The 20,454-nt window shown below is 40.3% G+C and overlaps 2 protein-coding genes across 4 annotated transcripts in view; both read right to left on the bottom strand.

Moving 5' to 3' along the window:
* Positions 1-296: 296 nt before the first annotated feature.
* Positions 297-19,048, bottom strand: LOC146471736 (uncharacterized). Of its 3 annotated transcripts, none has more exons than XM_085120251.1 (13): positions 18,346-19,048; positions 15,969-16,349; positions 15,217-15,627; positions 14,133-14,312; positions 13,852-13,998; positions 12,708-12,959; positions 11,724-11,879; positions 10,220-10,518; positions 8,965-9,177; positions 6,520-6,672; positions 5,988-6,084; positions 3,804-3,995; positions 297-2,894 (listed from the first exon to the last, which is right to left on the bottom strand). In XM_085120251.1, exons 1-13 carry the CDS (start codon positions 18,643-18,645, stop codon positions 2,361-2,363), a joined length of 3,315 nt encoding a protein of 1,104 aa, XP_084976377.1. In that variant the 5' UTR covers positions 18,646-19,048; the 3' UTR covers positions 297-2,360. The 3 variants fall into 3 exon arrangements, with proteins under 3 accessions (XP_084976377.1, XP_084976376.1, XP_084976378.1); XM_085120250.1 differs by having other exon boundaries at positions 13,840-13,998; XM_085120252.1 differs by lacking the exon at positions 13,852-13,998.
* The window catches only part of LOC146471737 (zinc metalloproteinase nas-4-like), a 33,928-nt gene continuing 18,181 nt past the window's right edge, over positions 4,708-20,454 (bottom strand). The window contains exon 10 of the transcript XR_014866698.1: positions 4,708-4,811. The gene's annotated coding sequence lies outside the window, so the exon portion shown is untranslated. The remainder of the gene's footprint in view (positions 4,812-20,454) is intronic.

Consider the following 20,454-nt stretch of genomic DNA (forward strand, 5'->3'; position numbering starts at 1 on the left):
GCTCCATAGCAAAAATTTCGGGGCTCCTAAACCCTCTCCCTCTTAGAACGCAACGTAACAGGAATTCAGGGGGAGGGGGTAGTCAAGGAGGCTCTGGAACTAAAAAGGTCATTTTCGAGGTTACTTTGAACCTCATTATAAGAGCGAGGCTAAGTGCAGAGTTTTAATTATGAAAATTTAGTTTTCATTTATATCGCTCTTAGCCTTGCTTTCATAATAAGGTTCACAGTAACTCAGAAATGGTCTGTTTGAGTGACATAATGTACTATTACGCGAACGCATGGAATTCACGTTGATCAAATTCATTACTTATTTTTATTTTATTTGATCCACAAGCGGCCATTTTATGCCCACCATGGCTATCAAAGTCAAGATATTATAACTTTATTTTCTAATGTGTAAAATTATAATATTACACAAACGAATCGTTAACACAAATCCCCGAGTCAACTAATAAAACGCTATAGCACTTGTAATAACCTCAATATACCTTCAGATATCTACCCAGGAAAATTCGAGTTTATTCTTTCCGTTTTGATCCTCGGAGACCCTGAGGCAAATACTGGGGATTAGGAAAAAGTCGCAACGGGCGCGAAAAAAAATTAAAAACAAGGGAGGAAAAGTAAGAGCTCTCACTTTCCCTCCCTATTTTTCTTCGTCGATATTTTTTTGGTCCGTTTCGACATTTTACTATCTGCCCAGCCCTCATTCGATTAGTTGAGTGAACATGTACTGTTTTTAACATTCTCCTTGGTAAATACTCGAAGATCATGTTATTATTCCATTACGCACTCCCACTGAAAACACCATACGAGCACTCTTTGTACTTACTCCCCAGATCAACGAGCATAATGCTAGAGAATCAGTAATCGAAATCTGCAAATAACAAACTTAAGCTGCTTATTTTCACTTACTTTAAAGTGAGCAACGAAAATACAATTCTCCACTTTAAATCTGTGAGGAGCCTGGTATGAGAGAGGGATTATCGGATCGTTTGGGACGCTTCAGCAGTAAGCTGTGGTGGAAACATTGTGTTAGAAAGGGAGGGGGGGTATACCGGGCGCTATGGTACCCTGAGAAAACGCCAAAGAGTACACTGTTCCTCGGCGGGGAGGATGGCTTGAGTGCCTTAATCCTTCACTCGCACCAGTCTCCTTACAGTTTCCGAGTAGAGCCTTAAAATACATCGATACTCTGCATCGATATCTATGTATTAATTTTACTATTAGGCAACAAAACGGTTGCTACTCTAAGATATGATCTATAATTGCTTTGTTTTTCCTGTGTTTGCTCGTCCAAACTGTTTCCTACATTGTGACATTATAGCTGGTTATATTGCCGTTATATTAGTCCAGTTCTCCAAAGAGTGGATAACTTAATTCGGTGGGCAAATTCGTATCTTGCGTATCAAAAGCAGGTAGTTTTAGTGCTTACAAAATGTCTCTGTGCAAATTTCGTCCGCTCGAGGAACATTTCTTAACTGAATTAAGTCATCCACTTTTTGACACTAACCTTAAAACTAGTAAAAATATTAAACGTATAAGTAGCTGAAAGCATTGTCAGACATGCATACGCAACTTAGCTTAGTTTCCCTTGTGTAGGGGGTCTCTGCAACATGTCAAAATGACGTTGACATCTTGACTTAACAAATTATCTATCTTATTTTGAATCAGGAAAGACAAAAAAAATGGTATACAGTGTTTCCAGTTACGGTGGGAAGACACAGGGTCTTAAGTTTAATTGTTAATGAAACGCTTTTGTAAGTTGTAGTCAAAAGAAATGAAAGAGCGAAACGCGAATTTGTCAAATATGTTTGTTCGATAAAGGGCCTTCAGGAAAAGCTCAATTTCAGAATTATGAATAATTATTTATTATATAAACAACAGTGAAATATCGCGCGAAAACTTGATATCTCCACACGTGAAGATAACACGTTATTTTCACACGTGAAAATAACACTGTTACTATGGTCACATAATAAATCGCGCCTTTCGCAGCGAAAATGAAATGGTTTGGTATTTCATTGGTGTTCATATAATAAAGAGGATATTACATGGCCGCTTGGAGATACGAAATTTCTCTTCTCGTGTTGAAAAATATTTCACTCGTTCGCTGCGCTCACTCGTGAAATATTTTTCAACACTCGAAGAGAAATTTCGTATCTCCGCGCGGCCATGTAATATCCTCTATGTCTTTTGCTGAACTCGATGCTTTCAAATGTTCGAAGTTTGGATCTTAAAACCGCAGGTCAGTGGGGTAACTGGAATCACGCTATTTTGCTTGTTTAGCCTAAGGTCAATGGTCAACAATTAATGGAGTTAAACGTTAATCATCCAACAGATGAAGCTGGTGTCACCAGTTTAGTCCTGTTCCAAACACTCTTCCACATGAATGGCCAGCGTGTCCCAGTCGGGGAATACATCCATGCATTTAGGACACTGATGATCGGGGGCTGGCTGAGGTCCATTGCATTCCACAGCGTGAATCTGAAGATTATCGAAATTTGGAAACTCGCGACGGCAAGTCGGGCATTGCCAGGCTTCCGCTTCTACCTCTCCAGCCCGCTGTTCCTGCGCTCCCCCACCCATCCGTCCCTGGTCGGGTATTTGGTGTCCTTCTTGCATTTCTGGACCCCCTCTAGCAAACAGTAAGCCTGGCAACACTGCGTCAAACCACCCTCGTGGTTGTTGAGGCTGCTGTGGTTCTTGAACGAAGCTGCCGTGTCTTCGTTGCATCTCGGCTATTTGCTCGTTGCCCAGTCGATCCATCTCGTCTTGATACCTTTGGTTCTCCTGTTGAAGCCGTTGAGTTTCTTCACGGAGGCGAAGAATTTCTTCGTGTTGTTTCTCCCTGGCTTCACGTTCGACTTGAAAATCTGCTCTGTACACTTCCAGCTGAGGGTGAAAAGTAGAGCGGCTCGAAATTAGAGTTAATCCCATAAGCCCCAATAGGAACAAGTGAATTCTCCTAACTGTTCCCCATACATTTCCTACGGTTCAAGTTGGGATAATTTGTTTAAATATCAAGACATTTCAACCTCTGGTGATCAATTTCTTTGTTCTCATCCCCCTTGTTTCATCAAGTAGTGATATTGTAAGGAGAAAATAGAGGGAGCTAAGGCCTTAAATTGAGTCAATGGACAAACCTCAATACTAAGGTTGCGCTCGACTGACTGTAATCCGGAATAAGAAAAAGCGGAATAGCTGTTAGATTTATCTTTCCAAGTAAATTTGGGACGAGCTTTCTGCAAAATTTAGCGATTTTGTACTTCAGTATCTCCAAAAACTTTTCATGTGGGATTTCTTGTCATCATTCTATGTATACTTATTCCGGAATAGGGTCAATCGAACGCACCCTAAGTTGACGAACACAGTCATGTCAATAATGAACTAACGAATGAGCGAGCGAGCAAGCGAGCGAGCGAGGGAGGGAGGGAGGGAGGGAGGGAGGAAGGGAGGGGGTGAGAGAGTGAGGGAGTGAGGGAGTGAGGGAGCGAGGGAGCGAGGGAGTGAGTGAGTGAGTGAGTGAGTGAGTGAGTGAGTGAGTGAGTGAGTGAGTGAGTGAGTGAGTGAGTGAGTGAGTGAGTGAGTGAGTGAGTGAGTGAGTGAGTGAGTGAGTGAGTGAGTGAGTGAGTGAGTGAGTGAGTGAGTGAGTGAGTGAGTGAGTGAGTGAGTGAGTGAGTGAGTGAGTGAGTGAGTGAGTGAGTGAGCGAGCGAGCGAGTGAGTGAGTGAGTGAGTGAGTCAGTGAGTCAGTCAGTGAGTGAGTGAGTCAGTGAGTCAACAGTTCATTTATATTGTCTTACTTGAGCTTCAAGGATTGGAAATTGCTCTTCTAGTTTTCGCATGCAGAACGTCTTTTCTCTCAAGTCTGATAGCTCATCCTCCCTTATCCGAATGTCTTCTTTTAACTTCTCTCCGAAACAGTCAGCTTCCTTCAAGTGAGCTGTAAGTTCGCCTACATGTGAGTGCAAAGCTGACCTTTCCATTTCTTGTTCCTGAAAATAATAATCTGTAGTTATTATCCACCTTGAATGAAAGGGGCGAGACAGTTAAAATCTACTTAAACTGATGAAAACCCGGATTGCAATAGGAAAAATTAAATTTGCTCCGCACTTCAGCGTTACGGCAAATCATATGGCTTGTGTTGTTTGGAAGTGCCCTGCCAACTTGCGAAAGTACGACACCCATATAATTCCTTAAGGCTACAATTGACAATTATCCTGCAAAATAGAGCGGAATATCGCCTGATAATTAGCCCGGCGATAAAGCCATAGGCCGAGAAGGCTAAAATCTGGGGATATTCCGCAAGATTGAGCAGGAAAATTGTTTTATTATTCAACACATTCATAACAAAGCACAGTTTTATTGCAGAAAAACAGGAGACAATCTTCCGAATTCAGTTCGTTACTTATTTCTAAGCGTTCTGCCATTTTTCTCCCCGAAACACAAAATTACGTATATCGAGGATATATCTTGTGTACGGACAGTGTTACAATGTGTTGAATAATAATTAACAATTAGATTATGAGCTCGAGATTTCTATCGCGTGATAGTTGATGAGGGCGAAGCCCGAATCAACTATCACGCATAGAAATCGAGAGCGAATAATCTAATTGTTTTAGTATAAATCTACTAGTCGTTCAAAACTAAACAAGTAAGTTATCTATTTCCTCATCGCAGACACTTCGAAAACGCGAAGAAGCGAGCGCCATTTTTTGAAAATCGCTACTCACTATCTATCACAGAATAGATAGCGAGTAGCGTAGCCAATCAGAGAACGGCATTCGTGATAGAACACTAGTAGATTTATACTAATGCAAAATAGTCGTAAATGCAGATGGATGAAAGCACAAACGTTTGTAGCATATACGTCGAAAAGGTGTACTATCGCGTGCGTGCGCGCTTCGCGCACCTGTTAATAATAACACTAATAATACATTTATGTAGCGTCTTTTCCCAGTTGTCTAAAAACGCTTCACAGAAGGGAAATTATAATTACAAATTGTCTAACTATGTCTATTAAAAATGAGATGTAATTCATAAAAAGTACAACAACAATGTAAATCCAATGTTCCATGTAAGCCCGCAAAAATAGATGTTCCTTAAGTTGATTGCAAGTCTCTCAATGACTGTGGAAGGGAGTTCCACAAGACTGCAGAAGTCAGGGCAAACGACCGACCACCATAAGACTTGAGATTGTACATGGGTATCTTCAAGAGATTTTTGCAAGATGAACGAAGTGATCTTGAAAGTGTATAGGATATAAGATCTGTTAAATAAGTTGGAGCCTGCTTTAATATTGTGTGCTTTAAATGTAATTAAAAGAATCTTAAATTCTATCCGCTATTGGATGGGTAAATGGAGTTCCCTGAGGAGAGGCGTTATGTGATCATATTTATTAGATTTAAACACTATTCTCGTAGCGCAGTTTAGTACTCGTTGGAGCCTTTGCAATAAATATTTCGGAACGCCATACAGCAAGGACTCAGCAGGGAGTTGCAATAATTCTTCACTCTTTAGGTCGGCACACACGAGTGGACAAGTCCTTTATGCTGAGTGTTTACAGAGGGTCGTACAGGGGGGGGGGGGGGGGGTCTCTTGCACGGTTCACGAACAGAAAAAATAGCAAATCACGGATCACAGAAATGAAAATTTCGTTTTCAAGCTCTTCACGGGTCACGCAAAACCTTCAGGTCACGGATTACGAAGAATAATTTATTACATTCACGTTTCACGGGAAATAAAATCAGCTAATCACACATCACGAAAATACCCCTGTACGACCCTCTTTACACGCGCGGGGGGACTAGCCATAGAACTTGTCCCACGAAAATATCACACGAAGGCACAAGCATAAGTCCCTTCAATTCAAACCAATCTGAACTCGTGGCAAAAGTCACAGAATTTTGGTCGAAAATGGGCAGTTCAAACAATGGCAAAGACCCCGCAACAAGTCCCGGGGACAAGATGGAGGCTAGATACTGTACCTTGTTAGTGTGTAGAACTGTATTGTAAAGCCGAAGCATCTCCTGATATTCCGCCAGCGTGGTTTCTTGGTTTTCCCGAAGTTCACGAAGAGTCTTACTGCAAAATTATAAGTAGAACAATCAATATTGTTAAACTGCAAAAAAAATTGCTTCAACAAAATGCAGTACTTATAAAATATAGGGGATTTGAAGAAATTGAAAAGGGCACCTATTCTTGATTCTAAGAAAAAGAAAAACAGAAAATTAATAAAAAATAACCCTTAAGTCTATGAAAAAAAAGTTGGAATAAACGGTACAAAATAGCCTAGATTTCACAGAGCACCCATTCTCTATTTCACACAGGATACCCAGTGTGCTGCTGAATGAAAAACGACAGTAAACACTTGGTTTCACTGCAGCGAAAGTATCTGTCACAAGAGATAAAATTTTCAAAAAACATTTAAGGGTCTACCATAACACCAGCTAAGAACAACAACATATCATTTAGCAAACACCAGTAGCATAAACTTGGGTAACTGAGTTCAACACATACTTCTCAGCAGCGAGCTGTGCACGTGCATTTTGTAATTCCCCTTCAGTCTTTGACAGTTGTGTTCTTAGATTTTTAATCATTTCATCTCTCTTCTGTCTCTGATGTTCGCTGTCTTGTGTAATCTTATGAAGATGGTCTTGATACATGTTTTCTCTGAGCACAAACAAAGCACAATGACTATCAGTGTATGTTTCAAGCAGTAATTAATTATTTTAGCATATTTAACATTATTCCACGAACGTGCGTTGGATATGAGATGAGAGATACCCAATGAGGCATGTAGCGCCAAGTTGGCTATAATCATCTCATATCCAACAAGGGTGAGTGGAATAATTAATAAATATTGCTAGATCTTGCTTATTTTGTTTTGCAAGAACAACCAGAAGACAATTTTATGGTCACTATTTCTCGGTCATGGTATAATGACCCATATACCATGGCTGCTAAGCCAATCACATCCCTGGAATTGCATTATACAATGATCCAGTTTCTAATAATACCACATATAAGGCCCTGCTGATGGAAAGCAGACATGCGGGATGACACGTGTGGGACCGGTTCAATTGATGCAAACTGGTCCAAAAATGGCATCCTGCTCTTTCCTTTATGGTGCATACACAATCTACTCACACTGATTTACCATGTGTGACTGTGGCAGTTAGTGGGTCAATCAAATCAAGCATAATGTGTTGTGAACACGAAAGGAACTTTTTATTCACTTTGGAATCCAACACCCACCCTACTCTAAATTTCAATGTGTTGTTCCAGAAAGTATCCCTACCTCTCCCCCGCAAAGGTTTTTTAGTTTGAACCCCACCCCTCTGGAAATTCCAATTTAGCAGGCTTTTGAGGAACCCCTTCCCCTCAGAATTTCTATTGACCTTTTCATGGGGGAGGTATGAGTATTGTTTGGAATCACAACTGACCTTCACATCTTAATTCCTTTGAAGAGACCCCCTCCCTCTCAGAAATTTCAAGTGACCTTCCATGGGGAGGGATGTGTATTTTGTGGAGTCACCTGTTAAAGTTTGCTCTTAGTGACATACCACGAAGTCGACACAGCATGACCAAGAACTAAAACAAAGTTTTTTTGATCTACACTTCCCACTCAGACAGCAAATACAGAGTACTAGACAAGTGTAAAATATGATGGACTGAAAATATTCGACTTTTAATCTGAGGGCAACAGGTTTGTTGGTCGTTAGATTATTAAGCAACACCCTCATCAAACAATGTCAATTTAGTTTTATGTATTTATACATGAATTATGGCCGGCATATGGCTGGAGCTTAACTGTGTCTTTATAGCATGAAGCAGCTAGGAGTATTACTACTCCCCCCTGGATGGGATGCTAGTCCATCGCAGAGTTACCCACAGCAATATGTGGCCAGTACCCATTTATACACCTTGGTGAAGGGAGACAATATGGAGCAGTTTCTTGTCAAAGGAAACAACAAGTTTGATGGCAGAAGCTAGCCATTGAAGCACCAATTTTCAGATCTGGCATCTACTTCAGTTTACAACTACACAAATGCAACTGCATAGAGCAGTTTCCAATTGAAGCCGCCGTTACACGTTGAAACTTTTAGCTGAAACTTGTGTGCAACGGCGTTGCGAAACAAGTTTCAGCAGGCGTTGCACCGTGTAACATGGTCGGTTTCGTGAAATTTTTCGAACTTCCGTTGCAAGACAAGTTTCACGAAAAGTAGAACCGCTTTCTACTTCTGCAATGGCTCGCAACGGTCGCAGTGATGAAAAAAACAAGAGTTTCACCGTGTAACACCAAGTCGTGAAACTGGTCTCGTTCGCCGTTGCATACAAGTTTCAGCTAAAAGTTTCAATGTGTAACGACGGCTTGAGTGTCGTAAAACCAAAACCAAAGTAATTACTCTGGCCAATCGCAACAGATGTAAACAACACAATGAGCCAATCAGAATGCGATGCAGATACACGTAACTGGCGCCAAGCGCCACAAAACGCGTGCGGCCATTTGCAAAACATGATTGGTTTTGGTTTTGCTTCTCATTGGTTGAGAAAGTGTTAAGCAATCACAGAGTGAAGTAATGCAAAACCAAAACAAACATAAACTTACTTTCAACACTTTCAAAATGCACCAATAACTTTTTACAGTCTTCACAGCCAATAACATCACAGCTTACTGAGTCAAAACATCTCGACTTCGTTGACCAATCAGGTTATATAAACAACCAGAGACATATATACCACCTACTGACGTTCCACAATTCACTTGACCCTGAAGATGACTTCCGCTCAGGTTGTTGAAACGTCAGTCCAAGTCACCTCAAACAGTCCTTCTCAGGACTACTCACCCGGATGATCATAATTTACTTACTTACATGTATGACCTGACTCCTGGGTTCAAACCATTTCCAACATTTACATTACTCAATTGAACTACCACAAGTAGTGTTTAAATACACTCACTGTTGCTGTAGATCTTCTTTCAGCCTCTCTAATTCAATCACATATGCCTGGTTTTCCTGAAGGAGTTGCGTCACTTGAGTCTTCAAGTGTTCCTCACTGGTCTGAGCTTGTTCCAAGATTGTGCTTTTATTCTGCAACTCCACCTTTAATGCTTCAACTTCATGCTCAAGTGTTTCACTCAGCTGTCTCTTCAGAGACTGCGCTTCTTCTTCTCTAAAAAATTAAAAATTAAAAATTTTATTAGGGCAATGATGTGCAGCAATTAAATTCAAGTAGTACATAACAACAACAACAACAACAACAACAACAACAATAATAATAATAATAATAACAAAGTACTCTTATTGCATTTTATCCACCTCAGCTGTGTTAACTGTTAGATGACACAATAAAATAAGTCAAAATAAGTTGTTTTTGTTCAAGCTTACAGGTATCTACCAAACATGTAATTTCCCCAAAAACTATAGTAAAAAAAGCAAATAAAAAAATAATTATGAAGGATGTATACATCCTGCGGTTGAAAGATTATAAGTATAAGTTCTGGCTGCATTAAGATAACTTCAGTGTCAATGGACACTGTCCAGATCAAATTGGAAATGTTGGTTTTGAGGAAAGTGGAAAACCAGATTACCCAGAGAAAAACCTCTCAGAGCAAGGAACCAACAACAAACTCAACCCAAATATGACGGAATCTGGGAATTGAACCCAAGCCGCATTGGTGGGAGGTGATCGAGTGCCCTCGAGTGTGGACAATATGCCAGCCAGCGAGGCATGCGAGGCATGCGAGGCAGATGTGTGAGGCATGAACAAAACATGCGAGGCATCAGAGGCAGACGTGTGAGGCATGAACAAAGCATGCCAGGCATGCGAGGCATGAACAACCCCCAACATAAATGCTAACCGTTAAGCTAACCGGGGAGCTATTTAAGCTAACCGGAGTGCTTTTTAGGCTAACTGGAGTGTTTTTAGGCTAACCTGAGTGCCTCACACGTCTGCCTCGCATGGCTCACTGGCTTGCAGATTGTCAAGACCCAGTGCCCTAACCACTGCGCCATCCCTGCTCCCCACATGAACACAGTCAACTTCCACCTCGCTATAGTGGGTGTGCCAATATTTTGCGCCATCACTGCTCCCCATAATCCATTATTTTATACTACACATGCACTATAGATATGAATACTTGGGACATTTGAGGAATTACTCCTCTCTACCATTAATTTTACTCCTCATAATTTGCCACGAAACTTGAACTCACTGTTTTGTGCAATCTGCTTTACACTTCTCACATTCTATGACAAGATTCTGATTTTCCTGCTGCAGGTTAGCCACTTGTGCCTTGAGCTGTTCTTCACTGGTTTGAACTGCCACCATATCAGTACTTTTATTCTGCAACTCTTCCTTCAACACAAGGACTTCCTGCTCATGAGTTTCGCTCAGCTGTCTTTCCAGCAACTGTGCCTCTTCTTCTTGCTTTTTCTTCTCTTGAGTTAGCATTTCTACTTTCACTAAAGCATCTGCCAGTTCCTGCTGTAGTTTCTCCTTTTCTTCAAGGAGCTGTAGATGATAGAAGTTAGGAGCTTAGCAATGGACTTCATAATAGAATTTAAACAGAGAGAGGATGATACTGTCTACTTCTTATTCAGCCTTCACGATCAACTTTTAGATACATTTTTAGCTATTTTTTCAAAATAAAAGTGGCAGGTATGGTAAAGTGCATCACCATACCTGCCACTTTTATTTTGAGGAATGCATGTAAAGCACCTTCAGCTGATTGGAACAGTTTCTTCCCACATAAATCCTATATGACAGATAACTAACAAGGCTCAAAGAATGAAATTTTCTTCAAATTGCTGTGCTTTTATAGTTTCAAATCATTTTAATGTGGATTTTACAGTGTGTCAAATGTGTGGATAAGATCAGATTTCTTATTCTTCCTACCCTATTTACATTATCATCATCATCATTATAACTGTTAGTAAATAATTATAATTATTGGTTATTAATAAATTAACAAGACGACTAAATAAGAAAATTTCCATGCTACTGTAGGTACTTGATTTGGGCCACAGTGAAAATAATACAGACAAAGCAGCTTAATTAATGCGGTAGTGGGGGAGAGACTGCATTCATAATCGGCATTCATAGTTGATACACAGAGGTTCTCCTCAAAGTTTGCTAGAGAATTGAATTTACATTGCACAGCGGAGATTTTCACTCAACTTTGATTCACCATAATTTTCCACAGTGGATGGCAGAAATTTTTAGACATGATTCCAAAGGAGCAAGATCACAAGAAGTGGTTTTGGTTAGGCCTTAACAGTAGCTGCGATATGAATCAGGTCACTTTGGTGTATAATTTTTCTGATAGGGTTGATATAAAAATAATTATCAAAAAGAGTCAAAAATGGTTTTGAAAGAAACACAGACATTTCGGGTATATAACCCTTCTTCAGTGTGGAGAAAACGGTTTTCTGCACACTGGAGAAGGGTTATATAGCCGAAACGTCTGAGTGTGTTTCTTTCAAAACCATTTTTGACACTTTTTGATAATTATTTTTATATCAATCCTATCCGAAAACATTTTCAAGTGTCACGCATCTCCAAGGAACTTTCCTTTCACCGTTCACTTTGGTGTATATCTGTTCATTGACAAGCTGTCATGTTAAGGGGTGCTTTTCAATTGTGGGGTTTAATCTTAATTCAACTTTTCAGCATTCAAACTTACAGAAATGCTAGTAATGTGAGCTAAAGGAACAGACCTGCTTAGCAGCCTCCTCTTTCACAAGAACAGCATTTTCTCTGTCATGGATATCATTGTCCCGTTTCTGGTAATTCCAGAGCTGATTTCTTACTTTGACAAACTTTTCTCTGAGATCGGCATCTGGCACCACTCCAAGTGCCTCCTCTGCACCTGTCTGTTGAGACCACAAATGAGAAAAGAAAGCCTACACCTCATAAAATTTTTAAACCTTTTTTCTCAGCACAACTAAGCTTTATTGGGAATAGTTTAAGTCAGAAAGATAGCATGACATTGTTTTGCTGACCTTCCGTTACGCCACTTGATGTAATACTGGAAGTTGCTTATGATAACGTAATGACCGATGCACCCCGGAGACCTGACTTCAGTTAGTTTGACCTGTCAAAGTTTACTATTAATCATTGCTTTAACAGTTTATCAGGTAGTTTACTTAGGCTGCTGGGCTAAGTAAAGTTTAGCATCGGACGTAACTGCTAATGCCAGACCTTCATCCAGTCACATTCAGTACTTTCATGTCTGACGATAGCATTTATGCCTGCCGTTACGTTTTATGCAACTCATCCCTGGCGTATTACTTAGTAATCGGATGGGACTCTGACTACCGAATTCTGACCACGCAAATTGGCAGTCACGCTTCTACATGACGGTCGTTTATAAAACCTTTATGCTCCTTCATACTCTCAAGCCTCAAGCACACAAGCTAAAAAGAAAGGGCCTTGGATGACCAGTAACTTTGACAATTAGCCCTCTCCCCCCCCCCCCCCCCCCTTCCCAACTCATCCCCAGCCAAATTTAAGGCTTATACGTGCAAGTGCACCAAAGAACTTTCGCAAAGCAGCTGGCAAGGCCAAAGCCATTTGAAATGCAAAATGAACTTGAAGATTAAGCCCATTTTCCCCAAAACACTCCCTCCCAAAAACTAGCCACCTACTCCCTTCAGAAAAAAAAGCCCTTTGCACAAAATATGTCCAGAAATTCACAATACCTTGCCCTGCTCTGCTGCAGGTTGCATTTGCAATTCTTCAACCTTCTTCTTGTATGTATCTCTCTCTTGTATCAAGTTATCAAACTCTGTTCTCTCTGTTTCAGACTGTTGCTTCAACTTACGAATTTCTTCTGTTAGTTCTGCTTGAGAAGCCACTTGTTTATTAGCAGTTTCTAGTGCCTCTCTGTTCTTTTTCTCATAGTCGTAGCGCAGCTGTTTCAATCTTTCTATCTCCTCTTTCTCAGCAGTTTCCTGTAAAAGTTGCAAGAACGAATTCATGGCATGAATGTGTTGTACAAATATACTTTAATTAAATTTTCCCACCCAGAGAAGTTGCAAGCAAAAATATTTTCAAAATGATATTATTTGCCAGCTGTTGAATACAACTTATCAATATAGCTTAAAAGCAAAACTGTCTAAAACTTAACTTTTAAGAAATTATTTGCATAAACGCAGAACAACCCCAAATCGGATAATTTTTATGTTTCAATACACATGGCATTTGATATATAAAGATCGTGGAGAAGATATAAAAAGATTCTTTGAAACTTGCTTTTTCTGAAACTCAGACTTAATTTTGCAAACATTTCATGTTAACTCTCTAAAGAATGGCAAAGACACAAACTACAGCAGGCAAGTCGGGGGTAAACAGGGAAGGGCTCCAAGATGACCCCTTCCGTTTAATAACATTTGTCCAACTGGGTAGGTAAAGATAAATGTACAAGAGAAAAATATTAACAACAAAAAATAAGCAGGGGGTGGGGGAAGGGAGGGGAGTGAAGCAACATTGTGCACATGCACATGGCAAACGGGCTACTTAAAGCGCTTGCTAAAAGAAAAACTTGCTGTTTCGGAAAAATTTTGTTTGGAAAAACACTCGGCTATAAGCCGAGGACCCTTCTCTAGTTCAAATTTTCGAGATTTTGGTAAAGTTTTGTGAAAAAATTGCTCGGCTTGTAGACAAATAAATACGGTAGTACCAGTCCTCTCTCCCTTCTAGCCAGAGTTAAATACAAATACATGTACATGTAAATGTAATGATTATTATAAATGTAATAATTATTATTTTTAGACACATGCAATTCAAAGTGAGTTTCTCATGTTTAGTTTTAACTGTTAAAAGTTCACCAACCTGTTTCTGTGCCTCTTCCTTCTCTTGATATAAAGCATTTTCCCGGGCTAGAATCTCTGCCTCACGTTTCTGATACGTCCAAAGCTGATCCCTTAGTTTGACATATTTTTCTTTCATTTCTGTGTCCTCTACCTGTCCGAACGCATCTTCTGCACTTGCCTAGCAAAAATGAATAGGAAGAAATTAATCACGCTCATGAAATCTCGGCATTAAAAAGCCTCAAGCTCTTTGGCTGGTTAGAATTAAGGGCCATCTTAGAATCTGGAAAAATAAGTTGTACAGTGTATACCAACCTTGGCTGCCTCAAGATGATTTTGAAATTCATCTAGCTTCATTTTGTAAGTATCCCTCTCCTGCGTCAGATTCAGGAGTTCCTCCTTTAATTTATCAACTTCTTTGTTCTCTGTCTCAGACTGCTGATTCAGTACACCATGTTCAGTTTGGGTCATGGCTTGTTCTGTCTTGGAACTTTCCTGTTATGAATGAAGTCTAACTTTTAATACAACTTTTGCAGGAGAACTCTGTACCCCACCCCACAGTCAAATTCCCCTGAATATGAAACCCACCACTACCCATTAATCAGAGTGACAATCAAAACAACATCGAGGTTTGGAAATGGATCTGACAACAAAGACAGAGCCGCTTTTTACAAGTTTTCAGTTGGGTATCTTTTTTTGAAATGGTTCAGTGTTTGTAGAAAATTCTTCAAAGGTGGACCAAATAAACACACAGTACACAAGATCCATTTAGGATCTGTAACAAAAACTGTATGCATAAGCCCTTAGGTTAAACCTTTGTTCTCATCGTACATGTACCTCCAAGTCCCCAGATAAACTGAATCTCTAAAAAAGTTTCACATTCACCAGAAAATGGCAAAAGTTTGGATTCATATCCATCTGAAGTCCCTGAAGGCTGTCATTAGTAACTTGAGCAGCTGGCTGTTATGGCTGTTGACTACAGTGAGGACAGCTGGCTATCTGAGTTTGAAAATAACTAAAAGACAACAAGAGCACTGAGGAGACTTCCTTTTATTTTCAGCTACTTTCTTGTGAAGCCAGCTTCTCCAAAGAGTTCATAACAGCTCTGAATCCATACAGTATGGTATGAACACCTTGTTAAAATTTGGTGGATAAAAAGATGGCACAACTGTGGACGTTTTATTACAATCCATCCACTGTACATACCGGTACAAAACCAACACAGATCAAACTGTTCCCGCATAGAATGGATCTGTGTAAGTTGGTATTGTATTTGTACACTACATTTATATGGAACTGTGCATGTTTTGTACACCAGTACAAATATGCGGATGGAGCCTTAAGTATACAGTGAATTTGTTTGAATGTACATGTATAGATCTATAAAATGCCTTCCTACCTTTATGAGCTCAAGTTCTTCAACCTTCTTCTTATACACTTCCCTCTCTTGTTTCACATTATTAAGTTCCTCCTTCAGTGTAATCAACGCCTCAGTTTGCACTTGAAGCTGTTGTGTGAGTCCTGCGACCTGTTCTGAATTGGCAAGAGCATCATCTTGTGCCTGTGCCTGTTTCTGCTCCACATCTGCAAGTTTCTTCAAGAGCTTGTTGTGATCCTCTTCCATCTGATGATAGTCCTGTTTAGTTTTCTCACTTTCAATCTTCAGCTCCTGTAGATCCACTTGCAGTACTTCTTTCTCTGTTTCAAGTTTGCTGTACTTGTCTTGTATTGTCTCCACACTGGGCTCATCCGATGGTGATGTTAGAGAGTCCAAGGAAATCAGAGTGTGGCACTCATCACCTCCAATGTTCTGCAAGGAAAGAAAGTAAATCTTCTGAATCAACTGTCTCAAAGGACCTGCAACTTCACTTAGTTCTTACAGTTTCTAATCAGCGGCCAGAAATAGTTACTACTCCTAACGCCTTATTAAATGTAGGCCCATCACAATGTTAATACCCTCTGCCCTTGAGCAGTTCATTTCTTATGGTGGGAGGTGGACTCCCATAAAAGTGATGATCGAGGATTGAGCCACTCGCCAGAAAGTTTTAAAACAATCCTGTAAAAGGTCCCAGCTTCTAAGATTAAAGCTCTATCTGTCAATAGAAAAGGGTTATAATATTGATCACCACAGTGACTGCTAAGTTCTCTCACCTGTTCATCTTCCCGCATGGCTTTCAAGCAGGAGATGTGATCTTCTAGTTTGCAGTTTTCTGACATCAGTGTGACCTTTTCACTTTCCAGTCTGCTAATGACATCTTGAAGAGTCTGCATTTGACTTGCAGGACTAGCTGTACTGCCTTGCTTATCATTAAGTTGAGGGGAAGATTCCTGTAGTTTCCCATCCTTCATTTTTGCCAGCTGCTCTTCCAGTTGCACATTTCGGTCTTGTTCAATCTTGAGCTCAGTTTTCAAACCTGCATTTTTCTCTCGAAGATTCTTCACTGCCACTTTAGCTTGATCATAGCCTTTACGCAGTGACTCGTTGGTCTGCTTTTGACTTTGCTGCATACTGGCCAGTTCTTGGACATATTTCTATGCAGAGCAATAAATATTAATAATAATAATATTAAATTGTTACTTTCCAGACACCATGGAAAATTTAACTACAGTTTGATTTTTCACTGCGACATAAATTTAGAGATAAATAATTGCATTACTTAATGAAAGGTAGTGCCATAAACCCTACTCCCCCCCCACCTTTGTTAACCTGACTATCACTGCCCCCCCCCCCCTCCCCCACCTCCCATGAATATCTGTCCCCACTGGCACTATGGGAAGGACAGTAATTTGCTTGTAATGGTCTGCACAGCAGGCCAGGAGGGGAATGGTACATATAACAGCTATACTCAAAGAAAGATAATTGTACATCGGGCCCCAGTTGTTCAAAGGGCAGATAATTATCCAGTGGATAAGTCACTACCAAGCGGTGCAAATGTACACCAAACAACGCTTCTCGCAAGTTTTCCACTCAGTCCCATACTTAAATTAGATGTATGCTTCTACTCTATACACAAATTATAGGGCTAAAGGGAAAGTCTTGCACACATTCATTTGCCGCATAGCGACCTATCCAGTGGATAAAATTATCCGCTCTTTGAACAACCGGGGCCAGAACTTTTAAAATGCCACTGCTTGAATGAAAAGTGAAGCCGGCAGGATTTTGATGTGCAACACTTTTTGACATTAGCAGAGAGCTTGTTTACACTTGGAAGCAGTTCCTTTAGAAAGTCTACCCTATAGAAACCCTGTAAAAGCCCATTTCCAACCCTGTTTAATCACTTACATGGCTACAGGGGTGTAGCAAGGCCACGACTTAACATAGGTAATGATCAACTGGGCTGTGACAGAAATGAAAAGTTATACATGCACTGTTAACAAGGTCGCAACAGGATCATACAGCTGAACATACTCGGCAACAGGGTTGTGCAGGTGAAGGTGTTGCATGAGCAATAAAAGAGTTGCGGCATGATTGCGTTGTGTAAAGCTTGAAGGGGTTTTTACAGCTGTACATTGTCACAGACAGCTGGCGAGAGGTTTTGTCATGGCCTCCACGAAAATGCATGGAAACCCTGTAAAATCCTGCAAAATTAATAACTCAACTTTCACTCACACAGCTGTTCTATAGTTGTTTGTGAGTCAAACAGAGGTATCTTACAGAATTTGACTAAAACTTAAGCTCCATGTTAGATGTACAGTGTATATTTGTAGGAATGGAAAAAAAGTAGGACCGGAAGTGACTCTTCACATTATATATTATGTTTACAGTGTGCATGCATGATTAAAAAGAAATTGGACTGATGGGTGCTGAGGTTTCTTGTTCACCCTCCATTACACAGGGAAACCAAGGAACGTTTGCTGACAACGTACTGCGAACATGACCTTAAAGGCCGATTTAGACGGTACAACTTTTGCTTACAACTGTCGCATGCGATTTCTGGAGCGCGCGCTGTTCGCGTCATGCAAAAAAATCGTACACAACTCTCGTCACTCAACATTAGGGCCATTTATACGAGAGAAATTAGTCCGCGGATAAATAATCCGCGGAATATTGAGGCCGCCAACTGAGACGTATAAATGGTACAAAATGGACTGTCCGCGGCTTATTTAAGCCGCGCTCAAAACCCTCGGCTTAAATAAGCCGCGGACTATTTAATCCGCGGACTATTAAGCCGCGAACAGTCCATTTAATTTTGTACCATTTATACGGGTCCGCGGACTAATTTCTCTCGTATAAATGGCCCTAATGTCTATATCTACGATTGTCGTAGGATTTTAAAACATGATTCAAAATCCTACGACATTTTTTGTGACGTACACAACAGTCGTAAGCGAGTTGTAGGTTTGATTTACACGAAACAATTCATGTCGTAGGCCTGTCGTAAGTTTGGCGCATGCGACAAAGTCGTACTGTGTAAATCGCCCTTAAAAGTACTTGCAGATTGAATAGGAAATGTTATGATACAGCACTTTTTAAGCAAGAGCTAATACTGATTGATTCAACCCTTAAATATACTGCAATGAAAATCACCTCAAGTAGTTTATTATTTTGAAACAGAACTCCTTTCAGTTCCTCATTTTCCTTTGTGAGATTTTGAACACGTCCTAGAAGATCATCTTGCGGAGCACTTCCGGCTTCCAATGGGCTTCCACTTTTGGATTGAATCTCACGCTCTCCATCTTCGCTACTTTGCACGGGTTGTGAATTTTCGCTACAGAGGCTTTTTTCTACCACGACAAAGCTACAGCTTCCCTCGCTAGAGTGGGAACTGTTCATACTAGTAGAGGAAGGAAGGCCACTCGAAGACACAGATGCCGCCATTGCCGCCATTGTGAATTTTCTGGAAGGTTCAATGTCGAAAGCGCCAAACTACACACAATTGAAGCTTTTCTCGATCTTCAAGAGCGTTTTGATGCTTTTAAACTATTTTGATGAATTTCATCATCGACGAAACCCAGTTACATGTCCAAAAAAGTTGTTTGAAGCGCAGACGACGAAGATGATCAATGTCGACGTCGCCACAATAACTGGGAAGGCACGAGGAAAATTCTGCTATGTTCCAGATCTTACGGTATCACAGATGAAGGCTTTTTGTAATCAGGTTACAGTAAGAAGTCTTCTTTTAGCAAGGAGATAGCTCAATATGTAAGAAAGCTGAAGGCGTCGCTCACAAAAGCACCTCTGCAAATTACGATCAAAACACCCTATTCAGAAAGCGAAAGCAAATATAAAAGCCCCGGATTTGGCGGGGAATCCCCGGACGTTTTCGTATACATGACGTCATCTGTATATCACTTTCTAAAAACAGAAAGTCCCTGCCATTCTCTTACAAAGTTCGATCTAAAAAGGAAAAAAATAAATACGATTTTGCCGCTATGAGAATTCTTAATCATATTTACGCACTTGCTTAATGTTTTTGCGTGAGAACGGTTTTTTTTTGGAGGGGGGGGGGGGGGGGGACCAAAAAAATCGTCAACAACCTTTCAGTGAAATCGCCAAATCCTTATTTACGGAAATATCACTAAATTTAAGTAGTGTTAAACATGTGCCTCTGTCTCGAGTTCGAAGGGTTAACTTGTTTCCTCCCTCCACACAAACATTTCTAAATTGTTGTTTGAGTTAGCATCGTGACCTACAGATCTAAATTGACAACATTATCTTGATGACGCGATAGGGAAGTGGGGGATCGTGCTCAAAGCTGACTCGGAAAAAATACAAATGCACCCTCCATATCGATTTTAAAGCGCATCGCAACGGCCCCAGACATATCGATAAACCGACGTTGGTCATAAATTCGACAGTCAAGCGCCCCTGGGTTTGGATGGAAAAACAGGTCAAACATCCCACATTTGCCCGGGGAACCCCCTTTCGGGCTTACACAATTGATGTATCATTAATGATCGCTTGTTGCTTTCCGTTACGTTCCCAGAAAGTCGGATGACATTACACATCCCCCTTCTCTTAGTCATTCTCTTCCTCATCCTGAGGAACCATTCTAAAGGTTGTCATTTATTTTAAGAGCATTTACCAAATCATCTTCGAATCTGTACTGAAAATTGCGAACTGTAAAATCATTCAAAGAAATTGCATTACTGAGCAGTGCTTTTCCTCGATGGTGCTGTTCTCATATTCTGATACGTTTATACTCACAAAGTGGTTCTTATTTTGGAGTCCGTGTATAAAACCTTCGCGAAAGCTACAACTCAGCAGTACTTTCCTTTCAGGACCTTTCTGAAAACCACGTTAAGTGACCGAAAGCTTCCTAATAAAAAAAATTATTATTAAAAAGATCATTTTGTTTTTCTTTGCCGAGAAGTCCTTCCTATTTTAGACGCTCTTAAGTGAATTGCCGTATAACTCGGAATTCTCAAATGCTCAATATACCGTCAAGACTAGCAGTGGCCTACGGACTTTTTTATTATAGAGCAGTTAGTCCATAAAATCCTTACACAGAGAAGTCAAACTTTGTAAATCCGCTAGCAATTTTAGTACAACAATCCTTAAGTCGCAAGGTTGTTATGTAATTTTCTTCCTGATTAGCGTTCAAGTAACTTTTTTAGTAGCAATTGTTTTAAACAATTGTTTATTATTAACTTTTAAACAAATCATTTTAAGTTATTGCCATTACCGCTGGAAATC

This window comes from Pavona decussata, unplaced genomic scaffold, assembly GCF_977016875.1.
Source record: "Pavona decussata unplaced genomic scaffold, jaPavDecu1.1 SCAFFOLD_102, whole genome shotgun sequence".
NCBI lineage: Eukaryota > Metazoa > Cnidaria > Anthozoa > Scleractinia > Agariciidae > Pavona > Pavona decussata.